This window comes from Oncorhynchus gorbuscha, linkage group LG03, assembly GCF_021184085.1.
Source record: "Oncorhynchus gorbuscha isolate QuinsamMale2020 ecotype Even-year linkage group LG03, OgorEven_v1.0, whole genome shotgun sequence".
NCBI classification, from domain to species: domain Eukaryota; kingdom Metazoa; phylum Chordata; class Actinopteri; order Salmoniformes; family Salmonidae; genus Oncorhynchus; species Oncorhynchus gorbuscha.
The window spans coordinates 13,741,861-13,760,406 of record NC_060175.1 but is presented as its reverse complement, the minus strand read 5'-3'; the positions used below and the strand labels follow the sequence as shown (position 1 = coordinate 13,760,406).

The window sequence follows — 18,546 nt, the reverse complement described above, 5'->3', positions numbered from 1 at the left end:
GTATAAGTAATACTGTTGGCTTGCTGATTAAAAGGTAACATTGTGAATGCTAACGAAATGTACACTTTCTGTTCCAGAAAAAGGGGTTTCATTTTCTCTGGTCAAAATGTCCTTGGAGACTGCGATACTGAGGAAAGCAGTTAGTAATAGTTGGCCACTTTAAAAGTAAACGTATCTGAATAAGGCTATAACTGGAGTTCCGGATATGTGAGGCTAGTTCCTGTGTGTTCTTAACCTATGGTTCACTAGTAGGTGCACACCTTATACCGTGAAGAATATGTGTTAGTGGATTTAATTTGAAAGGGGTCCTTTTCAATTCAGTTTCAAATTGGGTATGCAGAAGGATGGAAATGTTTTTGAAAATGTTTTAAAATATGTTTCTTAAGAAAAGGGAGTGGAAACATTTTAATGTTGTCAAATGCCCTGAGCCCTAAGAATTTCCCGTGAAGACTGATCAACTTCACTAGAAATTGGAGAAACACCAGTCTCTACTCAAAGTGTTCAAAAGTGTACAATTACCCAAAGTTGTGGCAAAATCGCTTAAGGACAACAAAGTCAAGGTATTGGAGTGGCCATCACAAAGCCCTGACCTCAATTCTATAGAAAATTTGTGGGCAGACCTGAAAAAGCATGTGCGAGCAAGGAGGCCTACAAACCTGACTCAGTTACACCAGCTCTGTCAGGAGAATTGGGCCAAAATTCATCCAACTTATTGTGGGAAGCTTGTGGTAGGCTACCCAAAATGTTTAACCCAAGTTAAACAATTTAAAGGCAATGCTACCAAATACTAATTGAGTGTATGTAAACTTCTGACCCACTGGGAATGTGATGAAAGAAATAAAAGCTGAAATAAATCATTCTCTCTACTATTATTCTGACATTTCACATTCTTAAAATAAAGTGGTGATCCAACTGACCTAAGACAGGGAATTTACACTAGAATTAAATGTCAGTAATTGTGAAAAACTGAGCTGAATTGTATTTGGCTAAGGTGTATCTAAACTTCAGACTTCTCGGTTGTAGCAATTGAGCCTGGGGATGAGGATTTATAGTGGGCTAACTAGTGGTCTTGTGAAAACAGGCCATGCATCGCCATTTTGTATCTTTATTGACACACTATTTCAACAAAAACCAACATAATCCCTACATGGATTTCACTACTGCAAGGACGATGGCCATTCGAGACTCATGAAAAACCCATCGCTCAGAATAAAACATATTCAACTTTTATTATCTTCAAAAGAACATATGTTTCTCAGCTTTACATATTTTTAAGTGAAGCCACAACAGGTTACATAAAACCACGGTATGGTTACACACTGCAACCTGTATGTTTGTTTGCGTGTGTGTCGGCCTGACATATAAAAACTAAGAGGACGCAGAGTGCAATCTGAGGCTAATTAAATTATTTCAGCCAGAACCTTTCCAGTCTATTTCCATTATGCCCCCACTGAAAAGTGGGAAAGCACTGATTTAGGAAGACAGACACTCAAAACAAAAGACCCACTGGAGGTGAATCCATCCATCCAAATTGCATATCTTGTCATTTTCCCCATCAAGGCAGCTCTTACTTTCTCCTAAACCTGAAACAGAACCAGCGTATCAAAACATTATTAAAGTGCATAGAAAAATAATTAATGAATTACATTTCTATGGCACAGTACACATGGAGATGGCATTGGAGCAGCTGTTATGGTCCATTTGAACAGTGGCTCAAACACCTGCCCCTCCCCGGAAACACCAAAAGCTGGAAACATTCATTGGTCATAATGACGGGTCACGGTTGTACTTATCATACCACTGGTAATATTTCAAAAGTAAGTGTCATTGCAAAAAAACGACAAAAAAGCATGGATAAACATGAGCCATTGTAAGGTCTCCTGACCCCTCCTGTCTCAGCCTCCAGTATTTATGCTGCAGTAGTTTATATGTCGGGGGGCTAGGGTCGGTTTGTTATATCTGGAGTACTTCTCCTGTCCTATTCGGTGTCCTGTGTGAATCTAAGTGTGCGTTCTCTAATTCTCTCCTTATCTCTTTCTTTCTCTCTCTCGGAGGACCTGAGCCCTAGGACCATGCCCCAGGACTACCCGACATGATGACTCCTTGCTGTTCCCAGTCCACCTGGCCATGCTGCTGCTCCAGTTTCAACTGTTCTGCCTTACTATTATTCGATCATGCTTGTCATTTATGAACATTTGAACATCTTGGCCATGTTCTGTTATTATCTCCACCCTGCACAGCCAGAAGAGGACTGGCCACCTCACATAGCCTGGTTCCTCTCTAGGTTTCTTCCTAGGTTTTGGCCTTTCTAGGGAGTTTTTCCTAGCCACCGTGCTTCTACACCTACAGTGCTTGCTGTTTGGGGTTTTAGGCTGGGTTTCTGTACAGCACTTTGAGATATCAGCTGATGTATGAAGGGCTATATAAATAATTTGATTTGATTTGATTTAAGATGATCGTGCAATATCCACCAGACTACGTTGAAGAGGAATCCACTAAATATGACATCACTTACTTGGCCTTGGACTTGAAGCCACCGCCTCCTTTCTTGTTCGTTGGAATTCCAAGCCTCTTCTTATCCTCAAAGGAGGGTCTGAGGGTGAAATAAAAGACATTACATACAGACATACAGATGTTTCAATGCAGTTACAGGTATTAACTACATTTAGGAAAGACACTTACCCAGCTCTGTACTGCTTGAGTGCTTTCTTACTGGTGTTTGTAAGTTCTTTGTCAAATACAGACTTCTTGGCTGGTTTACCAGCTTTCTGTTTCGTACCTAAACGCAAAGAAAAACAGACAATCCATGAGTTGTGTTGTAGGAGGACCCCGCATTTAGTTTATGTGGTAGGACCCCGCATTTAGTTTATGTGGTAGGACCCCGCATTTAGGTTATGTGGTAGGACCCCGCATTTAGTTTATGTGGTAGGACCCCGCATTTAGGTTATGTGGTAGGACCCCGCATTTAGGCATTTAGGTTATGTGGTAGGACCCCGCATTTAGTTTATGTGGTAGGACCCCGCATTTAGTTTATGTGGTAGGACCCCGCATTTAGGTTATGTGGTAGGACCCCGCATTTAGGTTATGTGGTAGGACCCCGCATTTAGGTTATGTGGTAGGACCCCGCATTTAGGTTATGTGGTAGGACCCCGCATTTAGGTTATGTGGTAGGACCCCGCATTTAGGTTATGTGGTAGGACCCCGCATTTAGGTTATGTGGTAGGACCCCGCATTTAGCTTATGTGGTAGGACCCCGCATTTAGCTTATGTGGTAGGACCCTGCATTTAGCTTATGTGGTAGGACCCCGCATTTAGCTTATGTGGTAGGACCCCGCATTTAGTTATGTGGTAGGACCCCGCATTTAGGTTATGTGGTAGGACCCCGCATTTAGCTATGTGGTAGGACCCCGCATTTAGCTATGTGGTAGGACCCCGCATTTAGCTATGTTGTAGGACCCCGCATTTAGCTATGTTGTAGGACCCCGCATTTAGTTATGTAGTAGGACCCCGCATTTAGTTATGTAGTAGGACCCCGCATTTAATTATGTAGTAGGACCCCGCATTTAATTATGTAGTAGGACCCCGCATCTCTCTACACCCTCAATAACATCTGCTAAATATGTGCATGTGATCAATAGACTTTGATTTGATTTATTTAGTTGTGCTGTAGGACCCAGTGTTAAGCAGGACCCGGTGTTTAGTTATGTATCCCCCCCCATTTCCCCCAACTTTGTGATATCCAATTGGTAGTTAGTCTTGTCTCATTGCTGCAACTCCTGTACGGACTCGGGAGAGGCAAGGGTCGAGAACCATGCATCCTCCAAAACATGACAATGCCAAGCTACACTGCTTCTTGACACACTGCTCGCTTAACCCAGAAGCCAACCGCACGAATATGACGGAGGAAACACCGTACATCTGGCGACGGTGTCAGCATGCATGCCCCTGGCCCGCCAAAAGTAATTGCTAGAGCTTGATGGGACAAGGACATCACAGCCAGTCAAACCCTCCCCTAACCCGGACGACGCTGGGCCAATTGTGCGGCGCCTCATGGGTCTCACGGTCACAGCAGGTTGAGACACATCCTGGGATCGAACTAGGGTCTGTAGTGACGCCTCAAGCACTGCGATGGAGTGCCTAAGACGGCTGCGCCACTCGGGAGGCCCATATTTAGTTATGTTGTAGGATCCAGTATTTCGTTATGTTGTAGGATCCAGTATTTCGTTATGTTGTAGGACCCTGCATTTCGTTATGTTGTAGGACCCTGCATTTCGTTATGTTGTAGGACCCTGCATTTCGTTATGTTGTAGGACCCTGCATTTCGTTATGTTGTAGGACCCTGCATTTCGTTATGTTGTAGGACCCTGCATTTCGTTATGTTGTAGGACCCTGCATTTCGTTATGTTGTAGGACCCTGCATTTCGTTATGTTGTAGGACCCTGCATTTCGTTATGTTGTAGGACCCTGCATTTCGTTATGTTGTAGGACCCAGTATTTATGCAGCCAGCAGGGTAGTATGGGGCTGGAGAACAGAGGTGAATTGACCTAACAGTTGTAAGGAGGGGCACCTTGTAAACTGTTTTATACATCTTAAGAAAGCACACAGAACCTGAAACAAGGGTTCCAAGGCATGCAGCAAAACAATTAAATAAACTGCTTCACACACAAAAAATATGAACAATTGCATTTTGTTCACTGCTGGATAAAACAGGAAGAGGTGAGCCTGCACACGGCACAGGCAGTTAACCCACTGTTCCTAGACCATCATTGAAAATAAGAATTTGTTGTTAACTGACTTGCCTAGTAAAATAAAGGTCAAATAAAATATTTAAAAAATAAAAATCAGATATGAAACACCAAAGTGCTTCTTCTGGTTCATGTCCACATCAGGATGATAGAGGTGGCCGTGGAAGTCTTACAAGCCACTCGGGAGCATAGAAAATGAAAGACCAGGGCCTGCATTCATGAAGTGTCTCAGAGTCGGAGCGCTGATCTAGGATCAGGCCCCCCACCCCCTGTCCATGTAACATTCTTCATTATGATCCAATTAATTCTGATCTAATCTGATCAGCACTTTTTGTGAATATGTGCCCAGTTCTTTATAGAATATGAGTCCCACCTTTCTGGACAGGCTCGTCCTCTGGCATGGCTCTGGCTCGTTTGGGTTTCCGGTCCCTCTTAGCTGATCGCTCAGCGTACATCTGGGACTTGAGGACCTCAAACTCTGCTCTATCCTCAGACTGAGAAGAACACAGAGAGAAAACAGTGACTGGAAAGATACATAGCTAACCAGAATAGCACTTGACAAAAAATATGATGAATAATGTGTGTACGCAACAGGGTTGGGGTCAAATCATAGAAATTCAGTAAGTTAACTGAATTTCCTATTCCAAAAAATGTACCTCAACCCTGATACATGATATCCTGTATATTTAACATGTATATGACCATGTATTTCAAGTTACATAGACATGATAGGGATATGTGGTCAGTCACAAAACAAATGTCACCATAGTTCATTTAATTTCAGTGGTGAAAACTAGGGGAAGAAAATATCTCACTAGTTTTAAATGTATGGTCAAAGTTATAAAGCTCAGATTATATGGACAGATGTAGACCCGGAGAACTACAAAGAATGATTGCAGAAGAAGAAGCTAGCCTGAGTTGGACTTACAGCATGCCTCATGTGTTTATAACTAGTTCAATATAATATTTAGTGAAAAGAGGTCATACATAGCAGATTTGTCAAATGTAATGGTTTTGATGCTATAAAATATGAAAATGATCAAATCAAGATTCCTGAGTGGAAACACCCTATATGGTGAATTCTATTAACATTATTTTTCAGTGCACAGAGAAAAGACAGAAGATCAAGGAAAACAAATCAGTCGTAAGCAGCACACATACCGATAACTCTTTCTTTTTCCCCTCCTTGATGAACTTCTCTCTCTTCTTTTTTCCTCTCAGGGCCAAGTCAAAGTCAGCCAGCGCTTTGGTCACTGGCAGAGACAAGGGTGAAAGGTTAAAGTGATGCTCCAGAGCTTTGGTCACTGGCAGAGACAAGGGTGAAAGGTTAAAGTGATGCTCCAGAGCTTAGGTCACTGGCTGAGACAAGGGTGAAAGGTTAAAGTGATGCTCCAGAGCTTTGGTCACTGGCTTGAAAGGTTAAAGTGATGCTCCAGAGCTTTGGTCACTGGCTGAGACAAGGGTGAAAGGTTAAAGTGATGCTCCAGAGCTTTGATCACTGGCTGAGACAAGGGTGAAAGGTTAAAGTGATGCTCCAGAGCTTTGGTCACTGGCAGACAAGGGTGAAGGGGTTAAATCATGAATGATGCAGATGGGTCTGAATTGTCCCTGTGCTTTTAGGGGTCATATGCCCACCTTTACAATGTGCTCACAAGCAGATCAATGAAAACAATTACATCAGCTAACAGACAGTTGGGCCCCAAAAGGCTCATTTTCAGTTACATACAAAGTTCTGACCCTAGCTGGGTCTTAGGCAAGGGCCTGTTTTAGTTGAGCTGTAGTTGAGTTCATGTGCATTGGTTGCAGTGAGAAGATATGTCCATGATAATGCACTTTCTGTAGTTTCACATCTAAGGGCATGCTGGGATAGGAAGTCGCCACCTAGCAGTAGTGAGGAACGTAGTACGGAAGTCGGCAGGCCTGTAATGCGTGTTGGTCTGTGATACTCACTGCGGTCTTTTTTGCGCTCGTTGTGCGTTTGGAACCACATCCTCTGGGGATCCGTCTCGTCTGCGTTCTGTGCCAGCCGCTTCTGTGCCACACTGATCTGAATGACACGTGCACATGAGCATAGGAATACACTAGTACCCACACATGAGCATAGGAATACACTAGCACCCACACATACACACATGAGCATAGGAATACACTAGTACCCACACATACACACATGAGCATAGGAATACACTAGTACCCACACATGAGCATAGGAATACACTAGCACCCACACATACAGACATGAGCATAGGAATACACTAGCACCCACACATACAGACATGAGCATAGGAATACACTAGCACCCACACATACAGACATGAGCATAGGAATACACTAGCACCCACACATACAGACACGAGCATAGGAATACACTAGCACTCACACATACAGACATGAGCATAGGAATACACTAGCACCCACACATACAGACATGAGCATAGGAATACACTAGCACTCACACATACAGACATGAGCATAGGAATACACTAGTACCCACACATGAGCATAGGAATACACTAGCACCCACACATACAGACATGAGCATAGGAATACACTAGCACTCACACATACAGACATGAGCATAGGAATACACTAGTACCCACACATGAGCATAGGAATACACTAGCACCCACACATACAGACATGAGCATAGGAATACACTAGCACCCACACATACAGACATGAGCATAGGAATACACTAGCACCCACACATACAGACACGAGCATAGGAATACACTAGCACACACACATACAGACATGAGCATAGGAATACACTAGCACCCACACGAGCATAGGAATACACTAGCACACACACATATGAGCATAGGAATACACTAGCACCCACACATACACACGAGCATAGGAATACACTAGCACCCACACATACACACGAGCATAGGAATACACTAGCACCCACACATACACACGAGCATAGGAATACACTAGCACACACACATATGAGCATAGGAATACACTAGCACACACACATATGAGCATAGGAATACACTAGCACACACACATATGAGCATAGGAATACACTAGCACACACACATATGAGCATAGGAATACACTAGTACCCACACATACACACGAGCATAGGAATACACTAGCACACACACATATGAGCATAGGAATACACTAGCACCCACACATACACACGAGCATAGGAATACACTAGCACACACACAATATGCAGCTTTTTACCTGAGCCTCGGAGTGAGACATGGCCCTCTCCTCTCTCTCCAGACGCATCACGGCGTACACGTCCTTCTCCAGCTTCTCAATCAGGTCTCTGAACTTCAGAATCACCTCTGGAAGAGAGAAAACATCAGAATCAATCAGGAGAGAAAAGTTGTGGGCCTGTTCACCGACGACAATGAGACAGCCTATAGGGAGGAGATCAGAGAACTGGCAGTGTGGTGTCAGGACAACAACCTCTCCCTCAATGTGTGCAAGACAAAATAGATGATTGTGGACTACAGGAAAAGGTGGTTCAAACAGGCCCCCATTCTCATCGACAGGGCTGCAGTGGAGCGGGAGAGTTTCAAGTTCATTGGTGTCCACATCAACAACAAATTATTATGGTCCAAACACACCAAGACAGTCGTGAACAACAACACCTTTCCCCCTCAGGAGGCGGAAAAGATTTGGCATGGGTCCTCAGATCCTCAAAAGGTTCTACAGCTGCACCATCAAGAAGCATGTGTGAAGGTACAGGTCAGTCAAGGAAATTTATAGGTAGGGGTAAAGTGAATGCATAGATAATAAGTAGCAAGTAGCAGCAGTGCAATGCGGGGCCATTTTATGAATTGTAAGCCTGGGGGTAGACGCTTCCAGGGAGGGTTCATCACCGCCTGGGTCGGCAACTACTCGGCATCTGACCACAAGGTGCTACAGAGGGTAGTGCGAACAGCCCAGTACATCACTGGGACCAAGCTTCCTGCCATCCAGGACCTATATACTAGGCTGTGTCAGAGAAAGGCCCCAAAAAAATTGTCAATGACTCCAGTCACCCAAGTCATAGGCTGTTCGCTCTGCTACCGCACAGCAAGCGGTACCGGAGTGCCAAGTCTAGGTCTAAAAGGCCCCTCAACAGCATCTACCCCAGGCTTACAATTCATCAAATGGCCCCCCATTGCACTGCTGCTACTTGCTGCTTATTATCTATGCAGTCACTTTACCCCTACCTACAAATTTCCTTGACTGACTTGTACCTCCACACATTGACTCAGTATCAGTAACCACTGTATATAGCCTCATTATTGTTATTTAATTTTCTTGTGTTCATTTTTTAAAACTTTAGTATATTTAGTAAATATTTTCTTAACTCTTTCTTAAACTGCATTGTTGGTTAATTAAGAGCTTTTAAATAAGCATTTTACGGTCAGGTCTACACCTCTTGTATTCGGCGCATGTGACAAATAACATCACCTCTGAAGTAGGAGTGAGGAATGATTCTCGAAGTCAAATCAATAGATGAAGTGAGAAGAAGCCTTTTCAGAGAGGGGCCTGAGAGGCCCACCACAATGCCTCTCCTACTGCAGTACTCTCTCACACATACTAAAACATTTTCAGAGAGGGGCCTGAGAGGCCCACCACAATGCCTCTCCTACTGCAGTACTCTCTCACACATACTAAAACATTTTCAGAGAAGGGCCTGAGAGGCCCACCACAATGCCTCTCCTACTGCAGTACTCTCTCACACATACTAAAACATTTTCAGAGAGGGGCCTGAGAGGCCCACCACAATGCCTCTCCTGCTGCAGTACTCTCTCACACATACTAAAACCTTTTCAGAGAGGGGCCTGAGAGGCCCACCACAATGCCTCTCCTACTGCAGTACTCTCTCACACATACTAAAACCTTTTCAGAGAGGGGCCTGAGGGCCTGCCTCTCCTACTGAGGCCCACACATACTAAAAATGCCTCTCCTGCTGCAGTACTCTCTCACACATACTAAAACCATCATGGGCGTGGAATGTAACAGGCAGGGCTATGAGTACACCAGTGAGAGGAACCAATTACATTCATGCCTAGAAACAGAGATGTATTGGTTGTCTAGATGTGTAAGGAGTTGACGACGCCTATCAGAAGGTTATAAATATATGTGCTTGTGTAATCATGCCTGGACTTTGCAGCTGTACGACCCAGTGGGTGAATAAACTTGGTTTGAGCTTTTTTCTAGTTGTCCGTTTGAGTTTTTACTCAGTTTGTTCAGAACTTAACACCATTTACCTAGTGGCCATGAAATTTTATAAAATAATTTTACAAAATGTATAATTTTGGTGGACTAGACTCTTCCTTGAAATGAACAACACAGTATGTTCAATGAGTGGTAAGCACACCAAAGATATGACGTTTTATTTCTTCATTTACCCAGATGATACCAATTGAGATAGAAATCGACTTTTAAATATTTTAGAAATGAATCCTTCCTTGAAGTAATTGGCGATATGAATTGGTTGGATTGGTAAAAGTAAGGGGGTGATATCCGTGCTAACACCGATCCAAACAGGAGGAAGAAAGGATGTATTTCTGCAGTATTTCAACAGGGTCGTGGTATTGAGCTTTTACCTTGTGGCAGGACTCGGGCCTTCACGGGGGTCTTGGCCTTCCTGACGATGTCCTTTAGCATCTTCCTCTCAGTCTCGCCCACCAGGGACACAGAGCGACCGACCTTGCCAGCACGGGCCGTGCGACCCACCCTGTGAACGTAGTGCTTCACTGTGTTGGGCATGGTGAAGTTAATCACCTGGGGAGGAGAACGAGGACGTTAGCGGGTGCATCTCAATAATAAGAAAATGGCTTCTTGGACATTGTGACCAGCTGAGGAGAATGGGTTCGTTTCTACAGTGAAGGCCAGTTTTGATATTAACTCTAACTACTAGCCTTCTGCCGGCTAATCGATTGAGTTCAGGGAGGAGAAAAGCACGGTGGTAGCTCCCCCCCCCTCTCTCTCTGCAGGGCCGGTAGCTCCACCCTCCTTTCTGCAAGTTTCTGCAAGTCTTTAGGCTAAATGTCCGCTCTTCTGAACTTAGTAAGAAGCACACTTGTAAAATCATGATATTTCCAACTAATCTGTGACAAAAACAAACTAATCAGTGATGAAAGCAATGTCAAGTGTTCTTGTAAGGCATTTTTCATAGAAACATATTTTCCTAACACAAACATTTTACAGAGAGCCCTTACCGTCTTGACTCCATCGATATCCAGACCTCTAGCAGCAACGTCTGTGGCCACAAGGATGTCAATCTGTTCATCTTTGAACCGCCTATTATGAGATACAAACTATTTACTATGATGGATACGCAAGAAACAATTTACTATGATGGATACGCAATACAATATTTAATCCATGTTACATAAACCTGGTTTGGATTTTAATGCATCTTCATTCTGCTCATCTCTGTTCTTATGAACAGATCAATCCAGCTACTGTATTGTGAGTCACAGGGTACTTGCATACTCAACTTTGTCTGAAGATGTGTCAAGGCATGGTGATGGCTGGGTATACACTATACCCGTTACTACTTTAAATAAGTCTGATTCACAATGTAGGGCCGGCCCAAATCCTACTGTGCTGGCTCAGATAGTTCCCTTTCACATTGTCCTGTACAGCACCGTTCCAACAACTATGGTGTGGAAATGTAACCGGGTCAGTACCGTACAGCTGGGCTCTGTTAGACTATCTTTTCTTTTTTTAAGAGTCTAGGTACCTGAGGCTCTCCAGTCTCTGGGTCTGGGACAGGTTCCCATGCAGCTCTCCCACCTTCAGCCCCATCAAGCCCAGGAGGATGTGCATCCGGTGGGCTTGCTTCTTGGTCTGGGTGAACAGCATCACGTGGTCCTGGAAGGTCCGTGTCAGCAGAGCTGAGACACAGACCCAGGAGACAACACACAAACACAGGAGACAACACACAAACACAGGAGACAACACACAAACACAGGAGACAACACACAAACACAGGAGACAACACACAAACACAGGAGACAACACACAAACACAGGAGACAACACACAAACACAGGAGACAACACACAAACACAGGAGACAACACACAAACACAGGAGACAACACAAACACACACACAGTTATTCACCAGATTGGAAGAGAAATCGAAAAACACTATACTTCACAGTGACGTTCCACTACATGTCATACTATACTTCACAGTGACCGTTCCGCTACATGTCATACTATACTTCACAGTGACCGTTCCGCTACATGTCATACTATACTTCACAGTGACTACATGTCATACTATATTTCACAGTGACCGTTCCGCTACATGTCATACTATACTTCACAGTGACCGTTCCGCTACATGTCATACTATACTTCACAGTGACCGTTCCGCTACATGTCATACTATACTTCACAGTGACCGTTCCGCTACATGTCATACTATACTTCACAGTGACCGTTCCGCTACATGTCATACTATACTTCACAGTGACCGTTCCATGTCATACTATACTTCATGTACATGTCAATATATAAATAATATATACTATACTTCAGTGACTGACGCATGTTATACTATACCACAGTGACCGCGACATGTCATACAGTCAGTGACTGTTGCATACATGTTATACTATACTTCACAGTGGGCTACATGTCATACTATACCAGTGACTGGATCATGTCATACCCACAGTGACCCTGGCATGTCATACTATACTTCACATGCTCTACATGTCATACTGAGCTACAGAAGGACCACTACATGTCATACTATACTTCACAGTGACCGTTCCGCTACATGTCATACTATACTTCACAGTGACTGTTCCACTACATGTCATACTATACTTCAGTGACTGTTCCACTACATGTCGTACTATACTTCACAATATACAGAACAAATGGACTGTGATAGTTGTCCAGACCACTCACCGGCCACAATAGCCTCCCTGTCTCCTTCCCTGGCTGGTCGGATCCTGACAAACTCCTGTCTGAGGTAGGGCGCCACGTCTGTGTTACTGTTCACAAAGATACGAACCGGCTGCTTCAGAGAGACCGACGCCAAGTCTTTCACCTAGAGAGGAGAAAAAGAGAGTGTGAGTGAGTGAACACTATTTCAATAAAAGGCAATAAAAGGAAAGGAATGGAAAACGAAGCCATAGTGATGAGAATGGAATAATAAGCAGTATGTGTCAACACAAACCATGACCAGACACTAACACATGACTGAATTTATCAGCCAATCATCAAGATGATGACAAGTGGAATCGGGTGGGTAAGAGCGGAGCTGGGAACACAGCCTGTATCTATCCTAGACCTATGTTTGGTGACCAATGGGATAATAAAGGAACCTCTTCGCTCATTGTGGCAGAGAAGAGCATGGTCTGTCTCTGGTAGGCACACATCCTGATGATCTCCTTCATCTGCTCCTCAAAGTACTCGTCCAGCATTCTGCAATTTAAGGAAACATTTATGATGCACGGAAATGACAATATACAAGGGAAAATCTGTGAAATCTGGGCCGTATTCATTAAGGCACACAACGGAAAACATTTTTAACAGTTTTGCAACCAAAAACAATTTTTTTTTGTTTTACTAGGCAAGTCAGTTCAGAACAAATTCTTATTTTCAATGACGGCCTAGGTACAGTGGGTTAACTGCCTGTTCAGGGGCAGAACGACAGATTTGTACCTTGTCAGCTCGGGGATTCGAACTTGCAACCTTTCGGTTACTAGTCCAACGCTCTAACCACTAGGCTACCCTGCCGCCCCTGAATGACTGTTTATCAGACAAGTCCAGGTCACTCCCCGTTTTAGTTTGTTTTCGTCCATTTGGTGCCTACTGATGAATACGACTCTGAATTGCTGTGTAAAAAATATTATAACTATCCTATGTTGAAAATGTATACAGCCTGTAAATGATAGGCCTTCTCAATACTGTATCTGTGGTGAGATGGTCCAGACGTATGGGGTTTGGTCATAGTGCATTCGGAAAGTATTCAGACCCCTTGTTACGCATTTTATTACATAGCAGCCTTGTTCTTAAAAAGTTTTTTTTTTTTTTAAAGCTTAAATCTATACACAATACCATAATGACAAGGCGAAAACAGATTTAGAAATGTTTTCAAATTATAAATTTTAAAAATACGTCTTATTTACATAAATATTCAGACCCTTTGGTATGAGACACAAAATTGAGCTACCCATCCAAACTGACAGAGCTGGAGAGGATCTGCAGAAAAGAATGGGAGAAACTCGCCAAATACAGGTGTTCCAAGCTTCTAGGGACATACCCAAGAAGACTCAAGGCTGTAATCGCTGCCAAAGTTGCTGAGTAAAGAGGCAAAATACTAACGTAAATGTGATATTTCATTTTTTTTAAATGTTTTTAAACTGTTTGCTTTGTCATTATGGGTATTGTGTGTAGATTGATGAGGGGAAAAACAATTTCATCCATTTTAGAATAAGGATGTAATGTAAAAAAAAAATGTGGAAGAAGTCAAGGGGTTTGAATACTTTCCGAATGCATTAACTAGACCAACAAATGAAAACTGCGTCTCATTCATTCCTATGGATGAATCAGCCTATAACCTTCTTACCGGTCAGCCTCGTCCAGGATGAGGATCTCAATCTGGCTGAGCTCAAAAGAGGGCGTGTTGTGCAGGTGGTCAATCAGTCGACCTGGCGTTGCGATCAGGACATCAGGGCCCATCCGCAATGCCACCTCCTGGGATTTGAGGTCCAGGCCCCCTACAAGGCATCCACACACACACAGAAAAAGACACCATGATTCCTGACTCTTTGTCTTTACATCAATACGTCACACATTCATTGGTTATATTCCAATGCAACTAAATATTTGCATTCACAACTTATGTATGACAAAATCTCCAGTTGAATAACGCCCTGGAGTAAACCGAAAAGTATATTAAACGAATCCACGATTAATTAGCACCGAACAGCCAACTATTATGGTCTGGGGGGAGCAGAATAGAATGGCAGCTGCACAACTGTTGCCAAGCAGCTTCATACTACCAGAGACGAGATCACGGATGTCGGCCATATGGCTCTAAACCCGTGGGCCATTTTGGATCAAGTGGTCCGGTTCTCTCACTCACCCACGGCCAGGCAGGTGGTGATGCTTGTGAACTGGGCCAGCTGGCGGGCCACGGCATGCACCTGGATGCCCAGCTCACGCGTGGGCACCAGGACTAGCACACGGGTCACTGCGGTCTGTTTGGGCTTGTAGATGAGACGCTCCAGCACAGGGAGCATGAACGCTGCCGTCTTACCTAGAAGAAGAGGGAGGAAGAGGAGGAAGGACAGGAGGGCCGAAGAAAGAGAGGAAAGGGAGGAGAGAGAAAGAGAGAAAAGGAAGGACAAAGAGGTGTGTGTGCAAGAGGGAGAGGAAGGTTTAACCGATGGACTTTTTCACAATACCATTGTAAATATGGTGTGTGAGCGTGTGCGCCTGCAGGGAGCAAACTGGAGAGCTGCAACTCTGTGCCAAAACATGGCAATCTACTAACATAAAATAACACACATGTTGTAACTGCTGTCGTTAATGCAGTAAAGATCTGATTATGTTATGGACACTTGCGCTGCCTGTGTGCCTATCTGTGTGTGAGTGAGTGTGTGCCTTGTCACATCTCCTTTACCAGTGCCGGTAGCAGCGCAGGCACAGATGTCTTTGCCCAGAAGCCCCACAGGTACACAGGCCTTCTGGATGGGAGTGGGCTGCTTGAAGCCCATAGCAGTGATAGCCTGAGGACACACATTGTGAAATAACTTGTCTGACTTCTCAATTTCTGGCCAACACAGTCATAAATTACACATTCAACTGACATTTAGCTGAAACTTTCATTACAGAGTGGTATATTTGGTTTTTTATTCAACTATAGTCTGAGTCAAACACATGCAGGACTTCTGCTCTGCTTTGGGTGAATACACCCAAAGCAAACCTTGGTATAATTTAATTTTCTAACAGATTTCCAAGTGAACGTGACCCACCTTGAGAATAGGCCTGGAGAGGTTCATGTCGGGAAACATGAGTTTGTCGTCATAGTTTGAGGCGTCTTCAAAGAAGGCCTCTTGAGGCTGTCGGTAGAGAATGAGTAAAACATACGGCTATTATAGCAAATATAGCAGGGTTCTAGCAATAGAAATAGTCCCATGGTTAATCAGGGTCCAAGCAATAGAAATAGTCCCACGGTTAATCAGGGTCCAAGCAATAGAAATAGTCCCACGGTTAATCAGGGTCCAAGCAATAGAAATAGTCCCACGGTTAATCAGGGTCCAAGCAATAGAAATAGTCCCACGGTTAATCAGGGTCCAAGCATCAGAAATAGTCCCACGGTTAATCCCTCTACAGTATAAATGTGGGAAACTCAAAAGTATTTCTTACAAGCTATCTGTTCAACGCTCACCTCTTCTGCCTTTGTCTTCTTTCTGCCTTTGTCCCTCACCGTATCTGTAAGAGTAAAACCAAGTTTAAAAGTTACTGAGTGTCAATACCGAAAGTAAAACAATGCTTCAAGCTCTACCCACCTGCTTTGGTGAGAACCTCTTCATCCCCTGATGTAAACTCCTCCCCATCATCACCACTCTGGTCTTCGTCATTGGATACCTCAGCCCCATCTTCAGCTATATCAGGTTTCTCATCTTCTTCTTCCTCCTCCTCATCATCGTCATCTTCCTCTGAGGGAATCTCTGGTTTTTCTGTCGTCTTTGCCTTCTCTATATAGACATTGAAGGAAAGGGAACGTGCCCTTATTGACAAACACTGAAGCAGTCATCATAGGAAATGTAATGTGTCTTGTCTGCAGGTTCCATAGTACAACAACTTTTCAAACTACAGGACATCTTACCTCTGTTTTGCGCTTCTTGCGTACTTTCTCAATCTTTTCATCCAAGGTGGTGGGGGCTTTCTGCAGCACAAGAACACATTTAGTTCAGTGTTGTATGATTTGGCGCAGACTCAGTAACAGTAGTTCAGTCTTTTTGAGTTGAATCAGCAAGTCGCCTGGATGTCAGCCTGTCTCCGCTTAGGCCAACTAATTTGACAGTTCTGTTTGCTACAAAAAAAAGTAACAAAGGAGCTGGCTGAAGCACAAGACTGATAACCAGGCTTTGCCAAATTGCATACTCTTAGACTTGCAACCTACCCTCTTCTTCAGCTGTGCCATCACATCTGCCATAGCCCAGTCCTCGCTGTAGAGTCCATCCCTCTCTCCAAACTCAAAGTCAGCGCTGAAGTCCCCAGCGCCATGGCCCTTCAACGCTTTCTTCTTCTTGTTGAGTACTATTGGCTGTTCCTTTTAGCACAGAGTGGAGGGATGAAACACAATGTCTGGTATTGTAACACACTAACTTTCAAGAGAAACACACCAGAAAGTTAATCAGGGTCTAATTTATTTTTCTTATACAGTGACACTTCTGTCCTGGAAGAAATTAACTAGCTAGTGAATGATTGCCTAAATGCAATAGCAAAACTACCACTCAGGTGTTTACTAACGTGAGATACCCAGCTAGCTAGCCACTTTGATCAGTATAACTGACTGTCTGGCACGCTTGTTTCCAAACTTACATCTTCGTCGTCAGACTCTGAATCAGGCTCCTCGGGCACATCGTCATGGTCCTGAATTGTCCCGACCAGGTCCAAATCTGATAGCATGGTTCCGTTCGTGTTAACTAGCTTTATTTCCAAAGAAAACAGTGATTCGGCTACCCAATGCTAGATAGCCGGTGTTGAACCAGTTGAATCAATGCCCGTTCCAACACGTGTACGACCCAAAATAGGAAGTGTACAGTTATCTACATCCGGTTACCTTATCGGGCGTGACATGTTTAGCGCCCTCTACGGTATCGGGGCGAACACTGCATCTGCGGTAATGATAGTTACGGGTGTTATGCAAAGAAATATATAAACCAATGATATTCCGGGCATTAGTAAAGTATTCAGACCCTGTTACTTTTCCCACATGTTGTTACGTTACAGCATTATTCTAAACTGGATTAAATTAATTATTTTCCTAATAAATCTACACACAATACCCCATTATGACAAAGCGAAAACTGTTTTTTAGACATTTTTGCAAATGTGTTAACATAAAAAACAGAAATACCTTATTTACGTGAGTATTCAGACCCTTTGCTATGAAACTCAAAATTGAGCTCAAGCGCATCCTGTGTTTCCATTGATCATCCTTGAGATGTATTATATATATATATATGCCATTTAGCAGACGCTTTTATCCAAAGCGACTTACAGTCATGTGTGCATACATTCTACGTATGGGTGGTCCCGGGAATCGAACCCACTACCCTGGCGTTACAAGCGCCATGCTCTACCAACTGAGCTACAGAAGGACCACTACTTGATTGGAGTCCATCTGTAGTAAACTCAATTGACTTGACATGATTTGGAAAGGCACACACCTGTCTTTATAAGTTCACACAGTTGGCAGTGAATGTCAAAGCAAAAAAAACAAGCAATGAGGTGGAAGGAATTGTCCGTAGAGCTCAGAGACAGGATTGTGTCGAGGCACAGTTCTGGGGAAGGGTAACAGGTAACCACCAAGACTCTTCCTAGAGGTGGCCACCCGGCCAAACTGAGCAATTGGGGTACAAGGGCCTTGGCTAGTGTGGTGACCAAGAGCCCGATGGTCACTCTAACAGAGCTCTAGAGTTCCTCTGTGGAGATGGGAGAACCTTCCAGAAAGACAACCATTTCAGCAGCACTCCACCAATCAGGCCTTTATGGTAGTGGCCAGACAGAAGCCACACCTCAGTAAAAGGTACATGACAGCCTGCTTGGAGTTTGCCAAAAGGTACTTAAA

At 43.8% G+C, this 18,546-nt stretch overlaps 1 protein-coding gene across 1 annotated transcript; it reads right to left on the bottom strand.

The window, feature by feature from the left end:
• Positions 1 to 1,204: 1,204 nt before the first annotated feature.
• Positions 1,205 to 17,514, bottom strand: ddx27 (DEAD (Asp-Glu-Ala-Asp) box polypeptide 27). The gene is made up of 21 exons (XM_046339338.1): positions 17,295 to 17,514; positions 16,873 to 17,022; positions 16,576 to 16,635; positions 16,256 to 16,445; positions 16,135 to 16,178; positions 15,719 to 15,805; positions 15,367 to 15,472; positions 14,827 to 15,000; positions 14,308 to 14,458; positions 13,061 to 13,160; positions 12,642 to 12,783; positions 11,459 to 11,612; positions 10,932 to 11,013; positions 10,317 to 10,494; positions 7,948 to 8,054; positions 6,697 to 6,793; positions 5,908 to 5,999; positions 5,120 to 5,240; positions 2,683 to 2,779; positions 2,516 to 2,593; positions 1,205 to 1,583 (listed from the first exon to the last, which is right to left on the bottom strand). The coding sequence occupies exons 1-21, from the start codon at positions 17,379 to 17,381 to the stop codon at positions 1,568 to 1,570; spliced, it is 2,313 nt and encodes a 770-aa protein (XP_046195294.1). The 5' UTR covers positions 17,382 to 17,514; the 3' UTR covers positions 1,205 to 1,567.
• Positions 17,515 to 18,546: the final 1,032 nt, after the last annotated feature.